At 36.4% G+C, this 13,323-nt stretch overlaps 1 protein-coding gene and 1 long non-coding RNA gene across 7 annotated transcripts in view; both read right to left on the bottom strand.

Moving 5' to 3' along the window:
- The window catches only part of LOC128211604 (18S rRNA aminocarboxypropyltransferase-like), a 40,817-nt gene that overhangs the window by 4,711 nt on the left and 22,783 nt on the right, over positions 1-13,323 (bottom strand). For all 4 annotated transcript variants that reach the window (XM_052916612.1, XM_052916608.1, XM_052916601.1 and 1 more), the window contains exon 4: positions 3,256-3,441. In XM_052916612.1, the coding sequence (XP_052772572.1) occupies positions 3,256-3,441 (186 nt within the window). The remainder of the gene's footprint in view (positions 1-3,255; positions 3,442-13,323) is intronic.
- Positions 3,466-11,416, bottom strand: LOC128211629 (uncharacterized). Of its 3 annotated transcripts, none has more exons than XR_008257328.1 (6): positions 11,186-11,416; positions 10,919-10,989; positions 8,452-8,596; positions 8,137-8,202; positions 7,691-7,831; positions 3,466-7,275 (listed from the first exon to the last, which is right to left on the bottom strand). It is a non-coding gene; the product is annotated as an uncharacterized LOC128211629 (long non-coding RNA). The 3 variants fall into 3 exon arrangements; XR_008257330.1 differs by having other exon boundaries at positions 10,946-10,989; XR_008257329.1 differs by having other exon boundaries at positions 10,946-11,416.

The raw sequence follows: 13,323 nt of genomic DNA, 5'->3' as shown, positions 1-13,323 counted from the left end.
GTCTTGGTATGTCAAACACATGTGGCAAGTTATTTTAAAATCTGTCCATACAAGAAAAAGTTACAGCCCGGACATAACAACCCATACTCTGTATCCTTATATGCATCACTCCATTGTGAATAAACACCTAAGTGTGACCTTGACCTTAGAGGTAGGGACACGGTTCTTGCACGCGTCAAGTCGTCTTGGTATGTAGAACACATGTGGCAAGTAATTTTAAATTCTGTCCATACAAGGGAAAGTTACAGCCTGGACACGACAACCTATACTCTATGTCCTTATATGCAGCATTCCATTGTGAATAAACACTAAGTGTGACCTTGACCTAAGAGGTAGGGACACAGGTCTTGCACCTGACACGTCGTCTTGGTATGTCAAACACATGTGGCAAGTTATTTTATAATCTGTCCATACAAGGGAAAGTTACAGCCCGGACACGACAATCTATACTCTATGTCGTTATATGCAGCATTCCATTGTGAATAAACACTAAGTGTGACCTTGACCTAAGAAATAGGGACATGGGTCTTGCACGCGACACGTCGTCTTGGTATGCCGAACGCATATGGCAAGTTATTTTAAAATCTGTCCATACAACGGAAAGTTACAGCCCGGACACGACAATCTATACTCTATGTCATGATATGCAGCATTCCATTGTGAATAAACACCTAAGTGTGACCTTGACCTTAGAGGTAGGGACACTGTTCTTGCACGCGACACGTCGTCTTGGTATGTGGAACACATGTGGCAAGTTATTTTGAAATCTGTCCATACAAGGGAAAGTTACAGCCCGGACACGACAACCTATACTCTATGTCCTTATATGCAGCATTCCATTGTGAATAAACACCTAAATGTGACCTAGACCTAAGAGGTAGGGACACGGTTCTTGCACGCGACACGTGGTCTTGGTATGCCGAACACATGTAGCAAGTTATTTTAAAATCTGTCCATACAAGGGAAAGTTACAGCCCGGACACGAGTTATTGAGCTGGACGGACAGTCAGACGGACGGACGGACAGACAGTGCGATTTTAATATGCCCACCTTCGGGGGCATAAAAACTAATAGTAATTAAGTCAATCACATAACCTATAACAATATCTACACTAGAGTAAACATTTCATAATTTTATACTTCACGTCATATGAAATAAGGCCACTTCTTTTTTTCTTTTTGGTCTACAAAACTTTTTGGCAGAAATGTCCACTCAGTGGTTGAAAAAAACAAGAGGCCCAAAAGGGCCTATGCTTTACTGGCTGGGTTTGTGTGGACAACATCACTGTTTTCCAAAAGAACCAACCTCTTATGGATAATTGAATACTTTACAAGTTTAATCAAGATACACTAAAAACTGAAGACTGTATCATGTTCCCAAGTATTTTTTACACAATAGCATGTTTTTATACTATCAAGGCCCAAAATCGTATCATTTCAAGGCCGATAATCTAGGCATGCATGGGCAGATCTAGCTGGTTTTCGAAAGAAACCAAGCTCTAATGGAAATCCAAATACTGTTTCATCGAGATACAATTAAAACTGAAGACTGTATCATGTTAACGCATTTTTTAATACTATCAAGGCCCATAATCTAGGCATGCATGGGCGGATCTGGAAAGGAACCAAGCTCTAATGGATATGTAGATACTTTACAAGTTTCATCGAGATACAATCAAAACTGAAGGCTGTATCGTGTTAACAAGGAATTGTTTACAGACGCACGGCCGCACATACTACGTACACATTACCATCGCATAAGCTAACAAGAGCTGTCACAGAGACAGGGCGCTCGACTATTCCGCCGCATTTCAATGCAAGGATTGAAAAGTTTTGGCGAAACATTCATGGGTCATTGTTAGATTAGATTTCAATGCGATACATGATTTGCTGAGACATTAACATAAATGTGGTTACATGGTAAGTTTTAACCAGAATTTTTAAGTCTAATAATAAAGGGCCATTATTTGCAAAACACAGTTATCTAACTTGGTCATTCAATTACGCTGGGTGGTTGTAAACCATTGCATAAAGTCTCAACGCAAACGCAATACATCAAGTAGTTGATGAGATATTAACCTATGTGTGCCAACATGCAAGACCTTAACCAGAATTTCTAAGTCTCATAATAAAGGGGCAAAAATTATATAATATGAAAGATAGTTATTTCACTTGATTAAAGAAGAATGATGTATTTGCTGAGGTATTGACTTAAAAGTGGTTAAATGCAAAACCTTAACTAGAATTTCTATGTCAGAAAAGGGGCCATTATTTGTATTTAATGCAAACTAGAGTTATCTTACTTGGTTAATTAAGTAGGTTGGATGGTTGAGTACCATTGTATCAAGTCTCAATTCAATACCTCAAGTATTTGCTGAGATATTAATCTATGTGTGCTTACACGCAAAACCTTAACCAGAATTTCAAAGCAAATAATAAAGGCCTATTATTTGCATTAAATGCAAAGAAGAATTATCTAACTTGGATAATTAAGTAGGTTGGATGGTCGAGTACCATTGTATAAAGTCTCAATGCAATACCTCAAGTAGTTGCTGAGATATTAACCTATGTGTGCTTGCACGCAAAACCTTAACCAGAATTTCTAAGTCGAATAATAAAGGCCTATTATTTGCATTAAATGCAAAGAAGAGTTATCTAACTTGGTTGATTAAGTAGGTTGGATGGTCAAGTACCATTGTATAAAGTCTCAATGCAATACCTCAAGTAGTTGCTGAGATATTAACCTATGTGTGCTTGCACGCAAAACCTTAACCAGAATTTCTAAGTCGAATAATAAAGGCCTATTATTTGCATTAAATGCAAACTAGCGTTATCTAACTTGGTTAATGAAGTAGGTTGGATGGTTGAGTACCATTGTATCAAGTCTCAATGCAATACCTCAAGTAGTTGCTGAGATTTTAACCTATGTGTGCTTGCATGCAAAACCTTAACCAAGGTGTGACGCCAACGCCGACGCCGACACTTGGGTGAGTAGTATAGCTCTCCATATTTTTTTCGAATAGTCGAGCTAAAAACTGTTAATTTTTAGTTCAAAACCTTTTAAATGAACCATATAGGGTAAGAGTGGTCTAGGTATCCACAACTCAAGTTGCGTGTTAACTAGGGACATTGAGTGTTCTCTTCAGGTCTCTAACAGAGAATAATAAGGAATGATTTCTTCCCAAGAAATGGTATGGAGCCTGATTCATATCAGCTTGTTCAAATATCCTTCAATGAAAAAGTGTCTCATCTCACCCTGGTACTCAGCACTTTTCTCCAGTTTCTCTGTCTGCAGCTTGGTCAAGTATGCCTGTTGCGCTGCAACCACCTCCCGGCTGTCTTGACACTCTCCGTAAAGGTCTAGAAGCTCTGAGTTCACAGGAAAAAATGATCTACCCCACCGAAATTTCTCTAACAATACTTTGCACTCCTCCTTGAAGCCTACAAAGCATGGTAATCAAAATATATATTTAACTTTGTAAAAAAGTTCATTACACACATACACATCAGGCCCAAATTTCTCAAAACTTCCTATGCTTAACAGGCTTAAGTCGCTTATTTCAATTAGCCAAAATACATACTAATAATGGATTTTGATAAATGAAAAATGGTTTCTTCTAATTAGCATACAGATTTTTCTTATATAATTTATAAAAAATCTTAAAGAAGTAAATATAACGCATAAAATCCCAACCTGCCCTTAACTTTTACTTGCCTAAAACTGTAACCTAAGTCAATCAGGGGCCATAACTTGTATTTAACCTCATTGGGTGATGGTCCTGAACAATTGTGTGAAGTATGAAGTCAGTCAAATGAAAGACGGTATAGAAGTTATTAAACAATATCCCAACCTGCCCTAAAACTTTAACCTAAGTTCCATAGTCAATCAGGGGCCATAATTTGTATAAAAGATAATATGGAGTTATCTAATCTCATTATGTGATGGCTCTGAACACCTGTGTGAAGTATTAAGTCAATTGAATGAATGGTATTGGAGTTTTAAGTGAAAATCCCAACTTGCCCTAAAACTTTAACCTAAGTCAATCAGGGGCCATAACTTGTATTAAGGATAATATGGAGTTATGTAACCTCATTCTGTGATGGTCCTGAACAACTGTGTGAAGTATTAAGTCAATTGAACAAAGGGTATAGAAGTTATTTATAAATATCCCAACCTGCCCTAAAACTTTAACCTAAGTTTCATAGTCAATCAGGGGCCATAATCTGTGTAAAGAATAATATGGAGTTATCTAACCTCATCATGTGATGGCCCTGAACAACTGTGTGAAGTATTAACTCAATTGAATGAAAGGTATTGGACTTATAAGTGAAAATCCCAACTTGCCTAAAAACTTTAACCGGACACCGACGAAATAAACATTTGAACACTAATTTCTGATTATAATAGTCTATATTTATACCATTTTGGGACATTAACCATGCAATCATGATGATCTTTTTTAAAGAAGTGTATTTCTTCTTGGGTACCAAATATGGCTTTTGGTTATGAAAACAAGATATAAGAGATTCAATACATTTATTAAGTAATTTGTACACAATCGTATTCCTCATTACATGATCAAAATATAATTCAGTTATACATATATAAAATGATAACATAATGGGTTTGAATGTGAGTCACATACCATTTTAAACAAAAAACATTTTATTTGCATTTGTGTTTTCACATAAAAGATGATTATAATGACCAGATGGAACAAAACAATTTAATTAAATCTGAAGTGTTTCTATTCAAGCAATTAAGCAAAAAAAAATTTCAAAAGCATTCAAATCAAGACCTTCACCTTATTCTCTTAAATACCAATATTCAAGGCTAATCAGGTCATTTAAGTTCAATCTATGAATTTTATTAACAACTTTAAGTGTAATTAAGATGTTATAATTTGCCAAAAAAGCCCATGTGATATATATATTTATTTCTTTCATGCTTTACGATGAAATATGGGGTTTTAACAGTGAAATAACAACAGTGAAAATATCAATTTGATATTTTCACTGCAAAATAAGGCGTGAAAATATCAACTTTCAGAACTACTTTTAAATTCCTTTGTTGTTACATGTACTTGCCTTGATCAAAACAGAACACTGGACTTCAGTAAATTATGTTAAAAAATGTTTAAAAATTAAAGAAACGTTTTATAAATTGAAATAAATATATAATTAGAAATTAACAACTTACCGTTTATTACCAGTTATCCCGTTTTTCAAACATTTTCCTGATCTTTGAAGCTGAATGTTCGAACATTTGCTTTCAAACCAAACAAATTACAGACAAAAACAACTGTTCGAACATAAATAAAATTTTATATCATCGTTCAAATGTATTTTAAACTGTTTGCCGTTGTAGTACGTAAAATGAGCTTCCTGGAAAATTCACACAACAATTTACAGATACATCCGATATTTTTACCCCACCCACACCTCAAAATGTGTCAACAAACTAGCGTGGCATTCACTCTTTATCTGGAAAACAAACCTGTTTTAACGCGAAACATACTGGTCTCTGACAGTAAGATGACTGAATATTAATTTACTATGAAACACATGCAGTCTTAAACTAAGAAGAATGTTTAAAATCCAATGAGCATCCACATTTGTTTTGCTAACACATTTGACCTTCCAAATTTTCATTCTTGAAATAGCGTCGTAGTAATTTGGTTATGCATTCATGCTTATATTAAAATAAAAGTGTTTTCATTATTTTTTGGAACATATGTACACTAATAAAACTTCATTGTTTACTGTTCATAAAGCTTTCCAATAAAAGATGAGCGAATATTAAGCTAGAAGAATGAATAGCAGAGAACTATTTCTCAGCAAACCGAAAATAGAAGTTGACAGCTATAATTATTCATGCGGGGCACCCCACGGGTAGCGGCGTAAAACCCACCCTTTTCAAAAAAAGGGGTAATTCAGAAATAAATAAAAATCAAATAAAACTCCGAAAATAAGCATAAAAGAAACAGAAAATTTGTTTATTTCAGTGTAAGATCGTATTTAATTTCACTCGTGATCATAGAAAAAAATACATTTTCTATGACACTCGTGAAATAAAATACGATCTTACACTGAAATAAACAAATATCCTCTATATCTTAAACTAAATTTAACAAATATTCTCTATTTCTTTTACAAAAGACATCACATCAAATTATGATATTCCAGTCTGAATTTAAAGTTGTAGTCTCACCAATGTACTGATTAGTCAACTGTTCAATTTTCGCATCAGACAAATTAATACCAATTTTTGCTTGTACGTTGCTCAGTGACAGAACTCTTTTAACAAAAGATCAAATAGTAATTTGAAGAAATACAAAATTTGTCAGTTTCTAAATATTTGAGATATGTTATATTGCGAGTTAAATTTTAAAATTGAATTGTATGCATAAATGGCCAAACCAACTTTTTCTTATATTTATTATATTACCAAATTAAATGATATCTAAATTTGAGAGAGTACAACTGTTAATTCAAACATTCAGGCCCAAATTTCTCCAAACATCTTAGGCTTAACAAGCTTAAGTCTCTTATTTCAATAAGCCTTCAAACATACTGAAAATCGATTTTGAAAAATGGTTTATTCTAATATTATATACGTTATTTCTACATAATGTCTTAAAACTCTAAGAATTAAATATAATGCATCTTATCGAAATACAAAAAAGTGTGATTAGCTTAGTTCTGTTTATAATATAAGAGACTTAAGAAGTTTCAAGTTATCGGCGCCTGGCAATCAAATTGAACACATTTATTCTTCATTTATTCTTTTAAGAAGGAATTTTTTTGTTTAGCTCATAAATTTCATTGTCTTTCTTTATTTTATTTTGATAAAAGAGATACTGGCTGTCGTATGCTCTTATTTCTGCCAGCAGCCTTTTTTCCTCTAGCGCAAACAAGCGTTCTTCTGACAGTCTTTTGCGCTTGCGGGAAGTTTTTTTACCTGATAAATGAAAAATATTATCTAAGAATTGTCATTCACATAATAATGTAAATAAATTTAATTCAGCTTTTAAATGAAGAAAAAACAAATTGGTTAAACTGATATGAGCATTAGTATGAGATTTCAATAAATACCAAATGGTTTTATTAAATATATTTAAAAGTCTTATTAATACCAAAATACTTCTTTTTTACAAACAAACAATTTGTTGTTGCATTACAAACAAAAAGTTTAAAAGGTATCTTTTGTTATCTTTCTGGAAGTCTGTTTTTTCCACTGTACTTCCACTTGCACAGTCCATGACAATCTGATACCTGAAATATTTTTACAATTATTACAATTTAATACTAACATTAAAATAACGGATACACATACCCTCTTCAACACTTGCCACAGAATGACTCACTTTCAGTGAAACTCTGCTTCTCTCCCAAAATGCAGTCAAACCAATTTAGCATGCACAATTAACACAAGCCTACAAGCCCTGCGCTTGTAAAATGTCTTCCGGACTTGCTCAAATTCTGAATTTTATATAGCAGGGCTTGTTCATAACTATGATTTCATACAAAAGTAAAAGAATCCGGGCTTGTTCATCCGAAAGTCTAATTTAAATGACTGAGCATGCATACAAGATATGATCAGAATCCTTTGTCTCATACTGTGATGGATCTAGTTTATAAGTTTATAAATGTAAATTTAAAGCATACTCAAGATTCAAATATAACTCACGTGTTACTTGGGGAATCATAGTCAAAACTGTTGTCAAGAGCCTCTGCAGGGTCACAGGCTACACTGGTACCTGGACAAGAAACTGGTGGCTGTGGTTGGTCAGGTGACACGCAGTTTCGTGTACAGCTGATACAGAGAATACTGCAAGAGAAATTTTGTGGGTGCTATACTTGGTCATTGTGTGCAAAAGTGGAATATCATGTTGTTCATTTGCTGCATATATTATTTGTGTACACCTTGTCAGTAAAATATTTATAATTAGCTTCAGAAGTAGGTACCAGTACAACAAGAGTACAAAATGGCAGATTGTACAGTTTAAACAAGCATGCATTATAAGATGTAAAATTAATTTAATGTTGAAATCGATTGTAAATGTTAAAGCATGTTCTGCGTGGATAAGATGTGATAAGGTGTATGTTGAACAAAGGAATAAAGTACAATATTACACAATGGCATAACAGTAACATCCTCCGTTGGAGTAGAAGGCATGTTCACTTCTGGCACTGATGATACTGCAATACATGTTTTTTTTGTTTTGTTTTTTAAATATATAAATACTAGTTGTTTAGTACTAATACATGACTTATTATGCTAACATATACATTTTGTAAAAAGGGGGAATATTGTATTTCTCATTTAAACCCTGAAAAAAGGTGATTGAATAGATATAACAGTTTAATTGCTGCAGTTATGGTTGAAGATATGTTCTGCAGCTTAAAATGTTTTATTGAATTATTTTCCAAATGAATGGTGTTCTATACCTGTAACATATGTTTCAACACCCCCAGGGATGCCGTCTATTTGTCGCCGGTTAACATCCCTTAGGTGGTCTGCCAAGATCTCTTCGGCAGGAGAGTTTGATAGGACCACCCCCTGTTTTTTTGGCTGCATCTAATTTGCCTTTTACTGGAAAAAAAGACATAATTATTCAAATGGTGCAAACATACAGCGGACTGATTTCAGTTGTTATAACATAACTAACAAGAGATGCTTGTCAAACATTATGCCCCCCTGAGCGCCATGTTGTCAGGATTATATGAACAATTGAATAAAATATGCATGGACCGAAATGACAGCTGATTTGTTGCTAACATTGTATGCCATTGAGGCAGTTTTAAGATTATGACCATTCAAAGTTTGAGGATAGAGTGTGTTATGACCATGACCTTTGACTCTATGACCTCAAAATCCATAGTAGTCATCAGCTGGTCACCAAATATCTAAATGTTAAGTTTGAGGGCCATGGGTGCAGGCATTGACAAATTATCACACAGACAAGCATTTTTCGTTCAAGGTAACTGTAACCTTGACCTTTGATCCAATGACCCCTTAAATCATAAGGGGTCATCTACAGGTCAGACACAACTCCAAGTCAAGTTTGAGGGTCATGGGTGCAGGCATTGTCCAATTATCACTTGAAACATTTTCGCATTCAAGGTCACTGTGAACCTGACCTTTGACCCAATGACTACTAAAATCAATAAGGGTCATCTCCTGGTCAGGCCCAACTTACATGTCAAGTTTGATGATCATAGATTCAGGCATTGTTGAGATATCACTGGCCCAGTGGGAGAAGATTTGTTAACATTTTTTGCGTTAAAGGTTACTGTGACCTTGACCTTGGCCTGATGACCCCCAAAGTCAAGAGGGGTCATCTACTGGTCAGGCCCAAGCTTCATGTCAAGTTTGATGACCATAGGTACAGGAATTGTCGAGTTTGCTTTCAAGGTCACTGTGACCTTGACCTCTGACCCCTTAAATCAATAGGGGTCATCTACTGGTCAGGCCCAACCTCCAAGTCAAGTTTGAGGGCCATGGGCGCAGGCATTGTTGAGTTATCACTCGGGCAACCTTTTATTGTTCAAAGTCACTGTTACCTTGACCTTTGGCCCAATGACCCCTAAAATCAATAGGGGCCATCTACTGGTCAGGCCCAACCTCCAATTCAAGTTTGATGGCCCTGGGTGCAGGCATTGTTGAGTTATCACTCAGATAACCTTTTACCATTCAAGGTCACTGTGACCTTGACCTTTGGCCCGATGACCCCCAAAAATAATAGGGGTCATCTACTGGTCAGGCCCAACCTCCAAGTCAAGTTTGAGGGCCATAGGTGCAGGCATTGTCGAGTAATGACACGGACAACCTTTTACCATTCAAGGTCACTGTGACCTTGACCTTTGGCCCGATGACCCCCAAAAATAATATGGGTCATCTACTGGTCATGCCCAACCTCCAAGTCAAGAATGAGGGCCAAGGGTGCAGGCATTGTCGAGTAATGACACGGACAACCTTTTACCATTCAAGGTCACTGTGACCTTGACCTTTGGCCCGATGAGCCCCAAAAACAATAGGGGTCATCTACTGGTCAGGCCCAACCTCCAAGTCAAGTTTGAGGGCCATGGGTGTAGGCATTGTCGAGTTATCACATTGACAACCTTTTACCATTCAAGGTCACTGTGACCTTGACCTTTGGCCCGATGACCCCCAAAAACAATAGGGGTCATATACTGGTCAGGCCCAACCTCCAAGTCAATGGGTGCAGGCATTGTTGAGTTATCACTCGGACAACCTTTTACCATTCAATGTCACTATGACCTTGATCAGTGACCCGATGAGCCCCAAAAACAATAGGGGTCAGCTACTGGTCAGGTCCAACCTCCAAGTCAAGAATGAGGGCCAAGGGTGCAGGCATTGTCGAGTTATCACTCAGACATCCTTTTACTATTCAAGGTCACTGTGACCTTGACCTTTGGCCCGATGACCCCCAAAAACAATAGGGGTCATCTCATGGTCAGGCCCAACTTCCATATCAAGTTTGATGACCATAGGTCTAGGTATTGTTGAGTTATCACTCGGACAAGCTTTAAAATTATTTTACCATTAAAGGTCACTGTGACCTTGACCTTTGACCCGATGAGCCCTAAAATCAATAGGGGTCATCTACTGGTCAGGCCCAACCTTCATGTCAAGTTTGATGACCATACGTCCAGGAATTGTTGAGTTATCACTCAGACAAGCTTTGGTCTACCGACGGACCGACGGACCGACATACCGACATGCTTGTGCAAAGCAATATACCCCTCTTCTTGGAAGGGGGCCATAATTGCATCAGTTTAAATCAGAAGTTGTGTTATGATCTTTCAATCATTCATGATATTTGTTTAAACACAGCATTTATTTCAAGACTTTAATGAGACATTATTCAAAGAACTTGACATTTATACATACCAAGAGATTTACTGTTTTTAAACATACTTTTGATGTCCTCCACAGACCTTCTTTCGACACAAAGTCCTGATCTAAAATTTAAAAAAACAAACAGTTTGATTCATCCTTTGGACCAAAAATACATGTTATCGTACCTCGAGATTATACATACTATTATCCTAAAATTATAGGTCAACTGGAAGATGTAGCATTGGTCGCTTACAAAACAAGAGTTTTAAGCCAATTTCAACATGGAAAAGCTAGTCATTAAAATATGCTGGAACGTACGCGTTAAGGCGTTGGCAGATGTTCTCCCACATTTGTTTTTTCTCGTGTGCACCTTGAGAGGCCCCACGGACGTTGAGAACAATCCTCTGCCCTCCTCTTCCACAATCAGACCAATAGCCGTCGCCTTTTCCTTGTCTGTCCAGTTTGCACACCTTTTTTTCGCTATTTTATTGCATGACGCCATCGTTGTTGTAAACAGACGACTTGACAGGTATATGATGTTTGGTTGAGCTTTACCTCTATTTGAAGAGTATCCATGCTTTGACCCAAACTACCAAAAAGATAATCGCGTTATACTCGATTAATTAAACCGGTTGTTAAACGCTTTCGTGAAATTCTGTTTAACAAAGTGGTCGAGTTAAAACGAATAATGGGTTTAAACTCGTTACTAATCCAAGCAGTTTAAGAAGTTTCGAGAAATCGGGGCCATGTTGTTAGGATTATTTGGACAATTGAATAAAATATGCATGGACCGAAATGACAGCTGATTTGTCATTGACATTGGATGCCTTTGAGGCAGTTTTATGATTGAAGTGTGAGGAAAGTAGGTACAGTTTTTAATCATGTTCATATGATGACTGATATTTGCAGATAAAAATGTATCCTTTTACCAGCAGGGAATAAGTAAATATGATGAAAATGTAATGACGAATATGAGTTATGACCATGACCTTTGACCTTATGACCTCAAAATCTATATGGGTCATCAACTGGTCACCCAAAACCTAAATGTCAACTTTAAGGGCCATGGGTGCAGGCATTGTCACGTTATCACAGAGACAAGCTTTTTGCGTTTAAGGTCACTGTGACTTTGACCTTTGACCTGATGACCCTTAAAATCAAAAGGGGTCATGTACAGGTCAGACCCAACCCCCAAGACAAGTTTGAGGGCCATGAGTGCAGGCATTGTCCAGTTATTACTCCAACAACATTTTGAGCATTCAACTTCACTGTGACCTTGACTTTTGACTCAATGATCCCTAAAATCAATAGGGGTCATCTACTTGTCAGGCCCAACCTCCAAGTCAAAATCGAGGGCCATGGGTACAGGCATTGCAGAGTTATCATTTGGACAACCTTTTATTATTCAAAGTCACCTTTGACCTGATGACCCCTAAACTCATTCAGGGTCATTTACTGGTCAGGCTCACCCTCCATGTCAAGTTTGATGACCATAGGCTTATGCATTGTTGAGTTATCACACGGACAAGCTTTAAAATCCTTTTACCATTAAAGGTCACTTTGACCTTGACCTTTAACCTGATGACCCCTATAATCAATAGGGGTTATCTACTGGTCAGGCCCATCCCTCATGTCAAGTTTGATGACCATACATGTAGGAATTGTTGAGTTATCACTCGGACAAGCTTTGGTCTACCGTCGGACCGACATGTGCAAAGCAATATACCCTTCTTCTTCGAAGGGGGGCATAATTAACCTAGTTGTGCCATAATTCCATGGGATATAAACAGCAACACACTCGATTAACAGCAGTGAATGACCCCTAAGTGTGCTTCACACATCATTTTAAGAAAATATTAAGAAACAAGACGCCAATGCGGCAACACCACATTAAAGCGGGATTTTTATTTGACAATGCAATTTTGAGCTAGTGACCTAATATTTTTATCCAAAAAGACCCATATTTATACTGTGTATGTATGTAAAGTAACCAAATGTCATGAAAATTGAAAAAAAATCAATATCCTGCAGGAAAAAACTGTAATTTATGCTTAAATTCTATTATACTTTAATGTGACTATGATATCCTCGAGAAAAAAAATGTAAAAGTATCTTGAAAATCAATTATACTTAAATGTGACTAAGATATCCTGGAGAATTTTTTTTAATAAGTTTCATGAAAAGTTTCATGATTTTTAAAAAAAAAATTATGACATCAGGAAAATATATCCTAAGATTTGATCTTGTGACCTAGTTTTTGATCTGAGGTGACCCATATTCACAAATGTTTAAGACAACAAGTAGACAAATATTCTGAGCAAGTTTCATAAAGATTTGATGAAAATTAATGAATTTTTATGGCCGTGGAATTCTTTCTCCTAAGGCAGCAACTCTGTAATTAGCTGAAATAGATTTTCAATTCCTGTACACTGCACTCCCTCTCATTATGATTTATC

The sequence above is a fragment of the Mya arenaria genome, chromosome 2 (genome assembly GCF_026914265.1).
Source record: "Mya arenaria isolate MELC-2E11 chromosome 2, ASM2691426v1".
Taxonomy (NCBI): Eukaryota; Metazoa; Mollusca; class Bivalvia; order Myida; family Myidae; genus Mya; species Mya arenaria.
The sequence above is the reverse complement of the archived record's forward strand: the minus strand, read 5'-3'. Positions and strand labels throughout refer to the sequence as shown.